The 18,055-nt window shown below is 42.4% G+C and overlaps 1 protein-coding gene across 1 annotated transcript in view; it reads left to right on the top strand.

The window, feature by feature from the left end:
- Window positions 1-18,055, top strand: part of ANKLE2 (ankyrin repeat and LEM domain containing 2) — a 28,800-nt gene that overhangs the window by 7,247 nt on the left and 3,498 nt on the right. The window contains exons 2-10 of the mRNA XM_015423780.1: window positions 3,124-3,582; window positions 6,594-6,788; window positions 7,811-8,004; window positions 10,493-10,681; window positions 11,628-11,750; window positions 14,039-14,105; window positions 14,434-14,615; window positions 15,097-15,203; window positions 16,609-16,802. Coding sequence (XP_015279266.1) covers window positions 3,135-3,582; window positions 6,594-6,788; window positions 7,811-8,004; window positions 10,493-10,681; window positions 11,628-11,750; window positions 14,039-14,105; window positions 14,434-14,615; window positions 15,097-15,203; window positions 16,609-16,802 — 1,699 coding nt within the window. The 5' untranslated portion in view covers window positions 3,124-3,134. The remainder of the gene's footprint in view (window positions 1-3,123; window positions 3,583-6,593; window positions 6,789-7,810; window positions 8,005-10,492; window positions 10,682-11,627; window positions 11,751-14,038; window positions 14,106-14,433; window positions 14,616-15,096; window positions 15,204-16,608; window positions 16,803-18,055) is intronic.

The following is an 18,055-nucleotide window of genomic DNA, read 5'->3' on the forward strand; positions in this document are numbered from 1 at the left end:
GGGAAAGAGCCAGAGAGAGTACACCAGGGAGGGAGGAAGTCCCATGGCACTTGGAGAGATCCCCCTTTCCATTTCTAACAGATGAGGTGGGGAGAAACTAACAGCACAGCTTGCATTCTTTATTAGTGAAAGGGAGCAAGAGTCCAGCAGCACCGTAATGACTAACAAAATTTGTGGCAGGGCAGGAGCTATCATGAGTCACTGCTTACTTTTTCAGATACAGCTGGAATGTGAGTCCATCTGTCCTTATATCTTGGAGAGTGAACTGATTTCAGACACCAAATGACAATAGCAGGCATTGGTAAGGAGAGAAGAAACCTAGGTCTCAGTTCAGTCCAGGAGTTTGCATTGTCTTGAGCTTCATGATCAGTTGCAAATCAGCAGTCTTTCTTTCTAGTCTCCCTTTGAAATTCCTTTGTAAGAGAACTGCTTTGTAAGAGAACTTAGGTCAGCAACTGAGTGCCCTGGAAGGTTTAAAGTGTTCCCCCACAGGTTTTTGAATGTTGTGATTCCTAATAGCAGTAGAAAGAGTAGGAGTTCAGGAGCACCTTTAAAGACTAACAGAATTGTGTTAGGGTATGTGCTTTTCTGAGTTACCGCTCACTTATTCAGACTTATTCCCATTTATTCTTTGCATCCTCTTGAACTGAAACCTCTTGTATCAAATTGAGACTTAGGTTTCCTGACTCATTACCAGTGCTGATATCTTCACCCTTCTGCATATCACACCTAATCAAATCACGCCTGCTGTTGCCATTCGGCATCTGAAATCATCTTTGTAGAGTTTATATTTATATTTCTGGTACCTTGTGTTACAATTTATGGCACACATGGCCCAGCCCAACATGTCAGATCCGGCCCTCATAACAAATGAGTTTGACCCCTCTGCTTTAGGGCATCTGTCAAACTAATAGTTCCCCCCCCCAAAAAAAAACACACCACTGTACATAATGGAGTCCACAGGAAAGAAGATCTCCCCCCAATGCAAGATTCCAACACCTGGTTCCTCCCTTCCTAGTCAGATCACCCTAATCAATAGTTATTTACGCAACTGGGTAGTCTTTTCTTTCTCTCCAGCAATCAGGGATCATCAGTGATTTGTTAACTTCTCACATTCCTAGCCAGATTCCAACAGAAACTTTAACATTTCCTGTTTGCGCCAGGAAATCTATTCATCCACACAGATGCAAAATATTACAACATCTTTGTCTTCTCCTGGGAACAGCTACTAAAAGCCTCCCCTGCACTTTGTTCTGGTCCCAGCTAATCCCTTCAGTACATTGTTTCAGGGGGCAGGCACGTTAGCATGCCCTCAAGTCCCATTTTTTTCTATAACTGGCCAGCTCCACTGCTGTGTGTCTGTCCTGGGCCCCTACAGACTTGCACCCCCAAAATTCATTTGGGTCACTTTCCATCTTCACAGCCTCTGCTCCACGGATTCCTGCTCTCCAGGACAGGTAGCTATAATTCCCCAACACTCTCCTTTATTCCGGCTACTCTTCTTATTTCTAAATTGGCCTTGTATGTATGTTGTTTCTTGTATGCTTTGTGTGTGTTAGCCTTCTCGTTTCCTGTTAATAAAATGCATCTCTATTTTGCCTTAGACTGGTTATTTGAAAGTTCTCAAAGGGAAACATCTTTGGAGAGATCCAAAGAACTTTGGAGAGATCTTGCTAGATTACCTCTCTCTTGCAAAGCCTAGTCTCCTTGCTAATTCCCCAAATCAAATAGGCAACAAGATCACTTTTAGGGTGAAGCAGACCATTTGGGGTAACAGCCCCTATGCAGCTAAGTAGGTGTCTTCGGTCATAGTTAAAACACAAAGTAGAATTAACAATAGAGTAGCAATAATATTGTATTTGTTGCATAAAACTGTCAACTGCAGTAAGGTGCTAAAAGAACATAAAAACAAAAGTAGCGTAAAGGTGGATGATGCAAATCAGAAGTGAGGACTGAAAGTGCAGTTGCTGCTTCTCAGTGTTTGCTTTTAAAATGGTGCAAGTTCTCACTGATTGTCGCAATGAATATGGTGACCCAAAGCAGCTGCTTGCTGGAAGCTTGCTGCCTGTCACGCATGGCCATCTCTGTGTTTTAACTACTGGATAAACAGGCATTGTGAGGAGTTCCACATCCTGGCAGCTGATAATTTTTTCCCCTCACATGACTTGCAGGTAGCAAAAAGTATTCTCAAGGGTTGCTTTCAGCAGTGCTGTCTTTATACTTGGTTTTAATAAGTTGCTTGAGCGGCTGGGTGAGAGCCTGCAGCACTTATACAGACCTGGGAGTTCTTAAAATGGGAGCAGAACTTCCCAGAGAAGCGTACATGAATGTAGTGCACCAAAGGGTCTTTTCTTGGAGATCGTTTTCTGTTCTTTCTGTTTTTGGAGGGGCTTAAGGCTTGCCATAGGATCATATAATCCAGGCACGGAACCTTAGGGGCACATGCCCTATCACTCATGGGCCAGAACCCACAACTCCCACTGCCCCCGGCCGTGCCCTTACCTGTTGGCCCAGCAAGGGGCATGGAGGCAGAGGCTGCGCAGCTGGAGTGCTTGTTAGCTGCTTGCCGCTAAGTATTAATTGCACCAGCCCCAGCGGGAATGCATCAAGGCACTTGCGGCAGTAGTAGCGGCAGCAACCAGGCGCCCACCTCCTCCTGCACCCCCCCTCTCTTTCTCACTCCTCAGCGCCCCTTGGCTTTGCAAGGCTGCCAGCAAGCTGCTGAAAGGGGGGGGTGTCATTTATTTTTCAGCCCCTGAGTCATGGGGAGACAGAAAGTCAAGAAGTCTTCTGTTCAACCCTTATCCTCACCTCTCCCTGCTCCCCTTCAAGTTTCTTGCACAGATGTTTCTCCCATTAGTTGCTTTTTTAAAAAAAACACTTGCTGGTTGTGCATTTTGTTTGTGCCCCACAGGATTTCCAAATGCCCCACCAACCAAAATTTTCTGGCTTCGCCTCTGATATAATCTTAGTTGCCCCTACACTCTTCTGCCATGAAATAAGACCAAACAGCCCGTATTTAAAGAAGTTCTTTAATACTCACGCTCATTCTTAAAATACAGTGTTGGGGTGGGCCTTGGTGTAGATTACTCACTTGGATTGTGTGTTTTTTCCCGGTTCTAGGGGTAATAACAATGGATAACATATTGTCACGACTGAAGCAGCTAACTCCTGATGAGCTGAGAGAAGAAATTGTCAAGGCAGGACAGAAATGTGGGCCCATTACACTAACCACTAGGTCAATTTTTGAAAAAAGACTGGCCCAATCACTGTGGGAAGAGCAAGGAGAGGCATCTGTTTCAAACGGTGTGCCTGGAACTGCAACAGCTGATAACAGCCAATTAGAAACCAACAAACCTCCAATGAATCAAAATGGTCACGTAAGCTCCTCTGAAGATGCTGATTTTGGGTACAGTATGGGTTTGAACCCACCAGAAGAGGAAGCCCTAATGCACAAGATGGGTACTGGATCCGTTGGTGAAGCGGTAGGAGTTGATTCTCCAAGTTCACAGGCTCTTTCTAAGGAACCTCATCAATATTATGGAGTATGTCCAGTTTATGATGATATATTGGCGAGAAATGGTAATATATTTTTCATTTCTGGCAACATAATGCTGTCAAACTGTAAAGATAGTATGTGCATGAAAAGAAAATCTGAGGAGCTTTAGACGACATAATTCTTAGCGTTTCTGATGAATATGGTCGGTCTGTGCTGTTGATATAACTTGTTCTTTGATTTATTGTCTCAAAATTAAAATTTATGACTTTGAAATATTAAATGTTGAGGATTTGGTAAGTAAGTGACTTATTAATGACATGGCATGAACAGTTCTATTTGTAACTGAACTTAGAGAGCCAGTGTGATGTAGTGGTTAGAGGACTGAACCACCACCCCCTATAAGGGGTGGTGGCTGAACTAGGGTCTGGGAAATCCAGTTCCAAATCCCTTCTCTGCCATGGGAGCTTGCTGGGTGACCTTGGGCCAGTCACACACTCTCAGCCTAACCTACCTCACAGGGTTGTTGGGAAGATAAAATGAAGGAGAGAACAAGGGTCCTCATCAGCAAAAGCATACAAAAAATCAAGTAAAAATTGCTGGAGATGTAAAACCAATGTGGGTACTTTTTTCCACATATGGTGGAGATGCGGGAAAATAGGCAAATTTTGGCAAACTTTAAATAATATAATAATGGAAATCTTAGAGATTAATTTAAAACCATGTCCAGAGATCTATTTGTTAAATATAATTCCAAATGAATACCAAGAAAATGACCGATACTTTCTGATTTATATTCTCACAACAGCCAGAATACTAATAGCAAAACATTGGAAACAAGAAAAGATACCAAAGAGAGAAGAAATTGCTATGAAACTGTTGGAGGTGGCAGAAATGGTCAAATTGAATGTAATATTACAAGGAAAAGATGATAAAATATTTCAGGAAAGATGGTATAGGGTATATAAATGGATAAAAGAAAACAGTAAATAATAGACTCACAAATGTTAGAAGTACATGTATATGTATATCTTAAGAAGTATGTGTATGAATATACTATGTGAAAAATAAATAAATAGAAAGTTTAAAAAAAGAAGAAATGGGAAGCTACTTTTGCCCTTTCAAGAAGATGTGGTGTAGTGAAGTGTAATCCCTGACAACAAAGGGTTAATAGCTTTTCAGACAGACTCAGAAGTGAGACTGATCACAGTTGTATCCGTCACTTTTCGTGGGCAATGAATTTTGAGGCAATAGAAGTAGGGAATCCTTTCTTAGATGGTTCACGCCATAGTGTATAAATACATGTTGGAAAACTTTCACAAGAATACCAAATGTGAACTTCTCTAAAGAATTCACCTTATTTTTCTTGATGAATTGTGAGTAATTTTTGGCTGAGATGCTGTGAAAGGGAATCATTAGCCAAATAGTTTTTGGTTTTTTTTTTTACAATTGCTTAATTCATCAGCTTATTTTTGTCTATGTGGTGTCATCCAAGTTTTTATACTGTGCTGGTGGCTTGCCTTGACTCTGCAGTTGAGTTCTTTGGTAAAGGACCCTTTTTTGGGGGGGGAAGTACTGTAGAAAATATTATTATAGCAACCTCTGTGATCCCAATATAAGCTTAGATATGTATAGGAAGCCAATTAGGTCGAAGAGGGACGAGGTGCAGGTAACTATGCGAGTTCTAGGCCAGGGGGACAGCCAACTCATTCTGCCCTTTGCCTTGATTATCAGTGCTTAGACAAACTATTTTTTGCTTTCATGGAGGTCCCTAAATTCTTCCATGCAGGCACTTGAAAGTAGGCCCGTTTTAGTCTTATTCACTTCCTGTTCCTCAATCTGGTTGCTGATTCACTGTGGAGCATGGGCAAGCAGGAGATATAATGGTTTCTCAAACTAAACATCCATAAGCCAAATGTAACTCAGGTGAAAGAGATGCTCCAGCCTCTTGTTCACATCCCGTTAATCACAAATGTAGCAGGGGGGTGGGGTCTCATCAGTTTAAGCAGCTTTTCCCTCTCAGATACCTGGCCTGTGCGCAGCTGCTGGTTGCTGGGACCGAGAATGGACTCTTGAGAAGACTGCCCTTTTTTTGTGTACTGACACAATAAATACTGTTCAGCATGAAAATGGAAACTTGGTTTCTCAAGGATCAGTGTTTATTTTTGGAGCAGATTGCGTTGGCAGTTCTTGTACTAAAAATACATATTGCTATGTTTGGTATGACTGCGATAGAATGTATATTATTGCATGATGGCTGCACTACATAAAAAGCAAGCCTATTCCAGTGAGCCAAAGTAGAGTATTTTATCCACATTCCTGATTTCTCCAACATTTTTTGCCAATGTGCTTCTGATCCATTAGGCTGAAGAAATCAGCAGTAACTAGATATGATCTAGTGCTGTGCTTAAACCATTGATAACACAATCAAGATTATCCTGAGTAATGTAAAAGTGAAATACTTTGGAAGGGAATGCTTCAGAGACTTGCCCTTTGTCACAGTGTGATTGTTTGCTTGCTGATGGGAAAAGGACAAGGGGTTGTATAGTAGCCTATTTATTTATTTGATTTATATACCATACTTTCTGCAAGCAGGCTCAGGGTGGTTTACATCACAATTTAATAAGTACAGTTAAAACACTTTAAAACAACATAAGAATCATAGAGTTGGAAGGGATCTCTGGGGTCATCTAGTCCAACCCCTTGCACAGTGCAGGAGATTCACAAATACCTCCCCCTCCACACCTGCAGATTCCTATCAAGCACAGTTTTCTGTGTCAAAGGAACAGTGCTATACAGTTCTTGCACTCTTTGGCCTTTCTAGCAGAAGACCTCGAAAAATTTGCAAAGAGATGTGACAGGACAATAGATCCAATCTAGGTTTTGTTATTGCTTCTTAATTTTAACCTCTTCCCTGAGAGGAAGCCAGTTTGAAAGCTGGCTTTTGTGTATCTTCTTTTGCAGATTGCCGTGCTGCTAGGTAGTCAAGCTGAGTTTGGAAGCAAAGCTTACAAGGCCAGATCTGTTGAACTTGTGTGACCTTGGCAACCGTAGTCATGGAGAGAAATTAATTTGATTTTATTGTTTTCTGTTCCAGAGAGAGTGCATGTGTATGAGGACAAAAAGGAAGCGTTACAAGCGGTTAAAATGATAAAAGGCTCACGATTTAAAGCTTTCTCAAACAGAGAAGATGCAGAGAAATTTGCTAAAGGAATATGTGATTATTTCCCTTCTCCAACAAAGTCCTCTTTATCCTTGTCTCCTGTGAAAGTTTGCTCAGTTTTTAACAGGGGTAAGTGGAAGCATAAAAAGACCTTCAGGCTTGAGGCCATTGTAATTACTGCTAGCATTGCCTCCTGCCCTTGAAAACAATTTTGAAAAGCCTTCTGATGTAGAGCACGTGAATCCCTATGTAAATGAAAGGTCTTAAATGTCCTTGGTTTTTTAATTAGTTCTAGTTAAAGTATCTGGTCTGTTTCTTTCTGTCTTGTTTGAAGAAAATATGGTAGATTTTTATAATATGGGTACAAGGTGAGGGGTCTGGAAGAAGCTGCATTTTGGAAATTTCAACACTGATTCTCCACCTCCAGGATTTTCTAGTCTTTTAGGGTTTTGAGGAAGCAGATTTTTTCTCTCCCTCTTCTCTGTTTTCTTTTAACTGGCCATCAGTGGTTCTCAACAGTCCATCCCTTCTAGGTCTGTTCCAGTCCTCAGCGTGCAGGTTTTTGAAAGCATTTTTATTTTCATTGACTCAGTCTCAGGGGTCATTTCGTAGAAAAAGAGCTAGGGGGGCTCATTAGCATAACTCATTAGCATATGCCACACACCCTGACATCACCGGAAGTGTGTCCTCCCCACAGCCGGCGGCGACCTCCAGCAGGCACCAGCAGGGAGCTCCAGTCCCTTCTAGGTCTGTTCCAGTCCTCAGCATGCAGGTTTTTGAAAGCATTTTTATTTCCATTGACTCAGTCTTATTTTCCAGCATACTTGGAGTACTACACGTAGCTGGAGGCTCCTGTCCTTTCTGGGGTGGCCAGTTTTGCTGCTTCCCTTATCTATGCAGTCGCCTGCCACTTTACTTCTATATAAAGTGAGGTGGATCCAGTCCTCCTCCAAGGGTCCTTTCTCCAGCTGATAGAGAGTTCCTTCAATGGAAGAGTAACTGTAGTTGAAGGAAGGATCTTTATGCTAAAGGAAGGCTTCAAACTGCTCTCAGTGTAGGCTAGGAGTAGAATCCACCCCCATGAAAAGACAGCATTCTTCTTTAGCTAGACTTCATCCGCAATAAAATGCATTTTTTTTTCATTTTGATAGATGGGTTATGCTCTCCTGAGCTGGAAACAGTTAGTAAAGAGAGAGCCAATAGTTTTAAAAGTCCTCGTACACAGGATCTTACTGCCAAACTTCGGAAAGCTGTTGAGAAAGGAGATGAAACTGCATTCTTGGACCTTATCTGGAGCAATCCTCGCTATCTCATTGGTTCTGGGGACAACCCAACAATTGTCCAGGTAAATTGTCCATTTGCACTTTTGTTCTACTCTGCGTAAGAGGAATGTTTTTTAAAATACAGCTGCAAAGGAATGGGCAAAATGTTAGCTCTAGAAGACTTTTGTGCTGAAAATCCCAGGTTTAATCTTTTTTTTTTTTTAAGTATTTTCTGGGTTTGAAAATAACCTAAAAAAATGAGGTCTTTTAAGTAAGGGAGACAAAAAGTTGTTTTCAAAGTGATTCTAACCTGCGGTAGAAGTTAAACGAATGCATCCAAGTGTTTTGTTCATTTTTTCCACTTTATTAGTGAAAACCGGTTTGTAACTTAAAATTTCAGAGCTGAAAATAAGGGAATGATCTCTTAGGCCATCTGTCACAAATTGCCTTGGGATGCTTTTTCTTGTTCAGAATTAAAATATGTCTGTCTGCCAGAGACAGAATGATGAGTCTTTACTGAAGTGACTCTCCATCCCAGTGGCTAGGGACAGAACAGTGCCTATTAAGTAGAGCAACAAGACCAGAGGACTAGCTTTGGCTCCTTTTGAGTGGCACAATAAATCTTGGTATTATAGTGATGGCCTGTTACTTTACAGTGTTCAGACCAGAATTATATATGCTAAAATTAATGTAACGTGTGCCATTCTATATAAAAGGCCAGAAAACAGAGTAGAAGTGCAAAGCAGCCGTATGAGGTGTTCACGTTCTGCCAAAAAAGCAGTCCTGTCAAAGCAACAGCTTAGTTTCCTTCATGACTTGGTTCCAAACTACCAAGAGTGGAATGGAGATCATGAAGCAAATCTTTGCCTCCTTCCTCTGCTTTCTTCAGCCTCTAAAGAAAGACAGAAGGGAAGAACCACTTCCTGCAATAGGTAGTTGACTTGGGGAACTCACTTTCATGAAATGTGGGAATGGAATATCAGCCAGGATGGCTAAGGTGGGACCTGTGGGTTCAAAGGCAGAGAATGCCTCTGATTGTCTGTGCTGGGAACAGTCTATGGGCAAGGGCTATGAGCCTGTTTGTGAACTTTCTTGTAGGTCTGACTGGCAGCTATCCAAAGCAGGATGCTGGGCCATCGCCTGATCCAGAATAGCTACTCTCCGTATGTCCTTCACCCCTCCAAAAATTGGGGAATCCTTAGAAACAATGTGAGATGAAACATGGGGGCTAAAGGAGGAATTGGTGGAAATCACACACCCCTCACTCTTCTGCCAGCTCTTGCTCTATTTATGCAAGAGTGGGGGGAGGGGATGTCCATTAGTTCCCACTGCAGTCCCCCTCCCCGTGCCATATTTTGCACTGAGGATTCCCTTTCAGGGGTGTTGGTGTTTTTTTTAAGAGGCTGTAGCAAGAAAGGGGAAGCGGGCAAAATGTCTTCTGTGAGCTCTGCTTGCAGTAGTTTGGATCCAAATGACAATCTGTAGAATTTCTTGAACTTTTTTTAAAGCTATACAGCTCCTTCCTGTGATAGAACTGGAGAAGTTGTATGCATATTTTCTGAAGGGAAAGGCCATCCACACTCTTGATAGCCATGAGTAAAAACTTTCCTTGGACTAAAAACATTTCCCCTAGGACTTGGTCAGTGCTCCATGGCCTTGTTACTCCAGTTTTTTGCCATCCTGGATAATGGTAGCATCTAATTAGATTTGCTGGTTTTTACTGCGGTGAAACAAAACTGCTAGTATAGAGGCGTTAAGTGGAACAAAAGGTTTTATCTAATTAGATTTGCTGGTTTTTACTGCAGTGAACCAAAACTGCTAGTATAGAGGTGTTAAGTGGAACAAAAGGTTTTCTGGCTGCAGTCACACAGAACAGAAGCCACACAAGTGAGACGGAAAACAGGCGGAGTTTCCGGGCGCGATCTCACCAGCACATCTGGGAAGCGTAGCACTCCCGTGGCTCAACCGAGGCTTCCAGCCGAAACTGCGTGGCAAAAAACTAGTACCTCGGAGGTACTAGTTTCCGGAAACTGCGGGGCAAGGGCGGGCGTCTGATCGCGTTTCCGGTGGCATCCGGTGCCCGCCCATGTCCCCTTGCAAATAAGGTGCTTGAACTTTTTTTAAAGCTATACAGCTCCTTCCTGTGATAGAACTGGAGAAGTTGTATGCATATTTTCTGAAGGGAAAGGCCATCCACACTCTTGATAGCCATGAGTAAAAACTTTCCTTGGACTAAAAACATTTCCCCTAGGACTTGGTCAGTGCTCCATGGCCTTGTTACTCCAGTTTTTTGCCGTCCTGGATAATGGTAGCATCTAATTAGATTTGCTGGTTTTTACTGCGGTGAAACAAAACTGCTAGTATAGAGGCGTTAAGTGGAACAAAAGGTTTTCTAATTGGTAATGCTCATAGCCTTAGCACAGCATTTCATTATGTGACTGTGCAGGTTCTAAAACAAGTTCCACCAAATCATCAGATTTAAAAAGAAGACTTCTGTATTTTGTTGCCAAACAGGGAAAACAGATGGTTATACTTTATGTATGGTGAATATCTGTCATCGTCTTCTTTTAGGAAGGCTGCAGATACAACGTCATGCACGTGGCAGCCAAGGAGAATCAGCCTGGTATCTGCAGGTTGCTGTTGGACACTTTGGAAAATCCTGAATTTATGCGGATGATGTATCCGGATGATGATATGATCATGTTACAGAAGCGTATCAGATACATTGTCGATCTCTATCTTAACACACCAGATAAAATGGTTAGTTTTTAAATTTAAGTATTTTATTTCCTTATAGCTCGCCTTTCTCCCCAGTGGGGACCCAAAGCAGTTTACGTTGTTCTCCTCTCCTCCATTTTATCCTCACAACAACCCTGTGAGGTAGCTTAGGCTGAGAGTGTGACTGGACCAAGGGCACCCAGCAAGCTTCCATGGCAGAGTAGGGATTCAAACCTAGGTTTCCCGGATCCTGGCCCAACACTTTTAACCACTACACCACACATACTCTTTCTTAGTGTCCCGCTGTTAAGACTATTAAAGCAGCAACAAAGGAATGTGCTGCAATGCATATTTTAGACTGTTCTGGGCATGTGTAATTGAAAGTGTGTTTATTGAAATCAGTATGATTCACCACTGTATAATACTGTTCTAATTATGTCCATACTCCGCTTTTTTCTCCAGTGGTGATCCCAAGTAGCTTCTGACATCCTTCTCCCCTCCTCCATTTTATCCTCCTGACAGGCAACCCTGTGAAGTGAGGTTGGGCTGAGAAAGACTAACTGGCCCAGGGTCAGCTAGTAAGCTTGCATTGCAGAGGGGGGATTCAAATCCGGGTCTCCCAGATACTAGTCTGACACTTTAATCATGACAACAGGCAGGATGTCCATTCTGGACTGGGATTGCGATTTCTTTTTATGTGAATCAGAAATTTCCATTGAGACATGTGGGAGCGCTGAAAAAACCTGCTAAAGGAGGACATTCCACATGTAATTTATTTGATCATTTGGCTTCTGAGATTCTGACTGGTTCAGTCGTTTACTTCCCCCTGTGGGGAAAGTGGGAGGGGGAGCCCAAGGTCAGCTTCCAGTCTCACCCAGGGTAGAATTTTTGAGATATAGTCAGTCGCTTCAGAGGAACTTTCAGATGCTTGTTGGATAGAACAAGGCTCCAGAGCATTAAAACATTTGTGTGTTTTTTTTTCTTGTAGGGTTTTGACACACCATTGCATTTTGCTTGCAAGTTTGGGAACCCAGATGTGGTCAGTGTGCTTACCTCGCACCCAGATATTGATAAGCACCCAAAGAACAAGTACGAACAAACACCAGCAGAGGTAAGTTGTTCTTAGTGGGCTTCATATGGAAAGGTCAACTGCGTGTAAGGAAACAACCAACTGGCTGCAATTTCAAAAGTTTCTCAAGTAACGCGTGTAGTCTGTAGACCATACTTGATCTAAAGCTTTTGTTTTCTTATTATTCTTCATTTATACCCCACCTTTCTCACCAAGGGGGATTCTGAGCAGCTTACATTGTTCTCTTTTTCACCGTTTTATCTCCACAGCAACTCTGCGAGGTGAGAACGGCTGAGTGTGCATGACTGGCCCAAGGCCATCCAGGATTGTGGCTTTTGTGGCAGAGCGGGGATTTGACCCTGGGTCTCCCAGTGCCTAGTCAGACATTCTAACTATTGGCAGAGCAGGGATTTGACCCTGGGTCTCTCAGTGCCTAGTCAGATATTCTAACTACTACTCCACATTGGCTGTAAAATATAGCATTTAAGAAAGTGCTTTCAGTAAAACAAAACAGGAGTCCACTGGTGCTGTAAAGACTAACAAAACTTATTCCAGCATATACAGTCTTGTGAGTCAGAGCTCACCTCATCGCTACGCATCTGATGGAGTGAACTCCGACTCGTGAGGACTTGTGCTGGAATCAGTTTTGTTAGTTTTTAAGGTGGCGCTGAACTCCTGCTTTATTCCGTGGCTAGAGACTGACATAGCTGGGATTAACATTCCATACATTCTTAAATCTAACATGTTTTAATCAACAGGTTTCAGTAAATGGAGTTTAAAATTTTAATTTTATTCCTCCTTTAACCTTTTTTTTGCTTATTTGTTTATTTAATTGTAATTATATTTTTGTTTTTACAGAATGTAATGTTTTTAACTCTGTTAATGTATTTGTGCCACATGCTGTTGTTGCTGATGAAGACCGGTGTTGGCCAAAACATATTTGATTTACACAAGTATTGGATGTTAATATACCTTTTATTAAATATTATATTTGAAAAGGCTTACATTAATTGTGGTTGGATTATGATTTGTTTACTACATTTCTTATCTGAGAAACTTTTGGGTTTATAACCAGTTATTTCTGTATATATTTAATTTTGTGTGTTTTCCTCTCTGCTTTGGTTAAAGACTCCCCTGTAACTTTGAAGCCCTTCAAAAATTGCCCTATTTATTTATTGTCAAATTTATACCCCGCCTTCCCCATAACATAAATACATGATAAAAACATACATAATACATTAAAAAGTGCTGGTGGCGGTTAAAATTCAGTGCTGGTGGCAGTTAAAATTCAATCAGAAGGAATGCTTTCAGATGGATTTCCAGCTTCCAGCATAAAAGTGCTTAGATGTTATTCTCCTCGTCAACTCTTATGGCAGCTGATCGATGATAACTTTGTGGGCCATTCACTGTGGTGGCGGCCCCTAATTATATGCCTGGCGGAAGAGCTCTGTCTCGCAGGCCCTGCGGAACTGCAAAAGGTCCCGCAGGGCCCTGATTCTCCTTCGGGAGCTCGTTCCACCAGGTAGGGGCCACCACTGAAAAGGCCCCGGCCCTAGTAGCAGCTAGCCTGGCCTCCCTCGGGCCAGGGAGGGTCAACCAATTTTGAGAACCAGACAGTAGTGCTCTCTGGGGTATATACGGGGAAAGGTGGTCCTGTAGGTATGTTGGGCCCCGGCCATGTAGGGCTTTAAAGGTAAGAACCAGCACCTTGAAGCAGACTCGGTATGCTATTGGCAGCCAGTGCAGTGTCCTCAGCACAGGCTGGATGTGCTCCCGTCTAGGGAGACCCATCAACAGCCTGGCCACGGCATTCTGTACTAGCTGAAGCTTCCGAATCTGCGACAAAGGCAGCCCCATGTAGAGAGCGTTACAGTAGTGGACCAATCTAATAACAGTTGCCATGAAACAGTGGCACTTCCTGTCCTTCTTGGGGTTGGAATAAGAAGCAGGCTGAGGTGAAAGTGCAGAAAAGAATGCATTTGCTATGATGGAAGGTGTATACGTGCGATGGTGTGACATGGTGTGGGCTTTTTGTCTGCTTGGATTGACAGAACATGCCCACAGCAAGTGAGTCTTGAGAATCTGGTCTCAGTGGTATGTCTGCAATGGCACCATCTGCTCGGCACACTTGAGTGAAATCCCTTTGGTTTTATTATGCTTCTGTGGATGGCTGAGAATTAACAACTGCTTAATTTTGGTCATTTGAATGACTGAAACATGCTGTGTACAAAAATGTTGACTTGAGAATGGGCTTTCTGTTCCCTCTGCCAGGGACACAGAGGACGACAAAACAGCTTCTGTTAACTAATATCTTGCATATTCTCCTCCAGGTAATTTGTGAGAGGAGCAAAAATAAATCTGTGGATCTGAAAGAGAAAATCAGGGAATATTTGAAAGGTTTGTATTTAGAACGTTGATCTTGTGGTTTATTTGGGGGTTTTTTCCAGGGGGGATTTGTAAATTCCGCCAAATTTCAGTTTTCCAAATTAAAAGGCTTGTTTACATGATGTCATAGTATGAGTTGTTCTGGTAACTGAGGTAACACGACGTTGAAACGTGATACCTGTCTTTGTAGGACCTTAAAGTGATCTGGTATCAAACTAATGTTTATTTATACATTGTGATTCTAAAACTTCCTGTTTGAAATTTTTGAGCAACTGGATATGAACAGTATTTAAGTATGTTAACCAACCCTTAATACCATTTACATTTACTTGTGACTTAGGTCAGTATTATGTGCCACTCTTTCGAGCAGAAGATAATGCCTCAGCACCTGTGATTGGAGCACCTTGGTCACCTGACCAGACAGAAGATAGCCCACATGTTTCTCTACCCAGATATGTAGGCAGCCCTAAAGATCCTGTGTTAACAGTGAGGGCTTATGCTGGCCCAGTGAGCCCTTCCAAGGTAATTGAAATCACACAGAGATACTAAGTTCTCTTTCAGTGTTTTTAGATCATGAATAAAAAAAAGTTACCATGAAACTGGATGCAATTCCAACTTCCCTGCCTGGCCCAGAACACCTGACTTTCAAATTCAGATTGTCCTGAGTTATTTCTTAGATTTACATAACAGTTGCTTAACAAAAGTCTAGAGCTCTTCCTAGAAACTGGGGTATTGGAAGTGGCCGCAATATGGATTCCTCACATGTGATTCGGGGTTTCTGATGTGACCTTGGCAGCACTGTAAAGAGCTGCACCTAAAGGAAATATCAAAAGAGGCCCTACAGGTGTTTTTTTAAACATTAGATTTTGTCTGATTTTTTAGTGAAGCTAGATATTTCTAGACCTCTGGAAAGATACTTTATTTCAGATTTCAAGAAGAGACAAGATTTGGTTATAATTCCTGGTCGTAGTGTTGCATAAATATTTGTTGGTTTGTTTTAAAGGCAGAAGAATTCCGCAGGCTTTGGAAGACTCCGCCTCGAGAGAGAGCAGGATTTTTTCACAATCTTAGAAAATCTGACCTGGAAAGAGGTGTTGAAAGAGTTGGAAGGTATTAAAACAGCCTCACAGCATGAAATAATATAGCAGTAGTCACAGTGTCGTGTATACATGTGTTCTTACTCTCATATCGCATGTGTTTTTATACACATTAATTATAAAATTAAAAGCAGCAGTATTGGAGGATCATGATAAAGTAATAGAGTGCTTAGAGGAGAACAACCTGCCTTATGGTTCTTTGGGCTCTCCCTGTAGGTGGAATGGGCCATGGGAAAGAGTAAAAAGTCAGTCGTGTCCTATGGGTGCAGTAGAGATGATGCTGTGCTCTGTTAGTGAAGAGGGAGAATTAAAAGGTCAGTTCCTTTGTTAAGGGGCTTTACTATAACCATCTCTGTCATGTTACTCTTCTCCCCTTATTTGGGACTATCTGTGCCTGAAACTGGGGCCGTGGTGGCTCAGAGGTTAAGACGCTGAGCTCCAGACAGGAAGGTCTGTCATTCAGCAGTTCAAGACCCTAGTGCTGTGTGACAAAGTAAGCTCCCGTCTCCGGTTCCGGCCAACATAGCAGTTCAAAAGCAAGAAATTGCAAGTAGATAAATAGATACCGCTTTGGTGGGAAGGTAACAGCGTTCAGTCATGCTGGCTACATGACCATGGAAGCGTCTTTGGACAACGCTGCCTCTTCGGCTTGGAAATGGAGATGAGTACCGCCCCCTAGAGTCAGATTTGACTAGCTTTTGAGCAAGGGAAACCGTTACCTTTTATGGCTGAAACAGGTGCCCTCTGTTTGACAAGCCAGTCTCCCCCTTGCCTTCCCTCCCCCATGTTTTCCAAGTCAAAGCTTTTCCTGAACTGCCATTGCTATGCCTTGTTGCTTTTCACTGCCACAACCCCTCTTTGTATGCTGTATCATTCTTAAGGGTAAATAAATGTATTGCAGAAGTAGTTATACTGCTATTAAGCGTGCAAATTTGGTGCATGTACCTATATACTATACAGCTGCATTTTAAAGTAATGTTACCCACTTATTCAGAAAAGGTTCCATTTCAAGTACCCGGCTCTCACAGCACATATGCATAAGTCTTTTTACATTGAGAGCCAGTTTGTATGTTTTATACCATATGCATGTTCAGTCTCTGATTTCTTGTAAAAGTGTTATCTTTGGGGAAGGGAGCATTTTTTGGATTTAAAAGCCCTGTTTTTCCCCATGCTAATTTGTTTTGACAGCAGGATGCTGGAAGTCCTACCAAATAATTTTATGTGAGAATTATATGTAAAAATTAAGCTGAGTCTGTGGTGAAAGCTTGTGATGGTGCATAACTCAGTTGTGCTGGAAAAATTTGTTTTTGACACTTGATGCCGTGTCTTTGCCCTGGCTTGTTCTTAAAAACATGTTCAGTAACTCTTGTCTTGTTTGATGTTTTCACAAATGATTCATTCTATCTTATTTATTGCAGGGAGTTAGCTCATGAACGGGGGTTCCCGTGGGTTGAATACTGGGAATTTCTGGGCTGTTTTGTTGATCTGTCTTCCCAGGAGGGGTTACGAACTCTAGAAGAATACCTGAATCAACGGGAAATGAGCGATAAAGCTCAGCAGGAAACAGGGGAGAAAGAAACCCACAACAGACACAAAACTGCACAACTTTCTGGTAAAGCAAAATGTTTTTTAGAAACCTTTTATGGTTTGGGACGATGCTGAAGTCTGATAGGAATACAGAGTACTTTTTAGGGCCCTCAGATAATTCCATTACTCATTTTTGTTCCTGGCTCTCCTCCCTGGAGCTCGGGGGAGGCCTGGGTGGCTCTCCCCTCCTCCATTTTTTCTTCCCAGTCAAAGGAGGTTAGGCTTAAGGTGGCCCACCAAGCTCCCTGGAGGAGCAAGGATAAATACCTGTGAGTTAGCTGTCTCAGTCTCTCACAGCAAAAATTCTGTCTTTGCAGCAGCTAACACATTTACTGTGGCCTAAGCAATCTGTGAGCCAAAGTCCATTCTGCCATGTGTATGAAATCATGATGTGTAGTGCCTTCCCAAAACTGCAGAATCTGTGATCTCTCTGCCTGTGTTTTCAAAATGTTATTTGTATTGTTAATTTTCAAAGCATAGCTGTGTTGGTCTGTAGATGAACAGCTAGAATTCCAAATCCAGTAGCACCTTAGAGATCAACAAGATTTTCGGGGTATTTGCTTTTGAGAGCCAGATCTGACAGCAGTGCTGATTCTGTGAACTTGGGCAGATCATGAGAGGGAGGGCAGGAAGGGTTGCACCAGTGCTTAGTTCTTCTGGCCATTCTTACACACCCAGGGAAGTGCTGATCGCCACTTCAGTGTCAGGAAACAGTTTTTCTCTAGGCCAGTTTGGCTGGGGATCCTGGAGGTTTTTGTCATCTTCTGGGCATGGAGCAGGGGTCACTGGGGTTGTGAGGGGGAGGTAGTTGTGAATTTGGACTAGATGACCCTGGCAGTCCCTTCCAACTCTATGATTCTATGATCTAATGAAAGGTGCTTTGACTCTTGAAAGCTCATACACCGAAAATCTTGGTCTCTAAGGTGCTATTTGACTCAGATCCAGCTTGTAATGTTAAAACTCTTGACCAGACTTGGTGGATAATTTTTCATTCCGTGGCAGAGTGGGATCATTTGAACCTGGGTTTCCCAGATCCTAGTCGGACACTTAACTACCACACCACACTATATTATTATTTTTATTAGTAACGTGCCCACCATTTCCCCAACAGCTTGGAACCCAAGGCAGGTAAGAAGGAGACAGTGGCATTAATTTATACTCCTCCTTTCCTTGTGGTTCAAGGTGGCTTAGTGTACACTGCCCCTTACTCCTCTTGCTTGCCGTCTCAGATTGAACTGGGGGGGGGGGGGGGGGTAAAATTTTTTTCCCTACTTGGTC

This window comes from Gekko japonicus, unplaced genomic scaffold (genome assembly GCF_001447785.1).
Source record: "Gekko japonicus isolate JY-2015 unplaced genomic scaffold, Gekko_japonicus_V1.1 scaffold137, whole genome shotgun sequence".
Taxonomy (NCBI): domain Eukaryota; kingdom Metazoa; phylum Chordata; class Lepidosauria; order Squamata; family Gekkonidae; genus Gekko; species Gekko japonicus.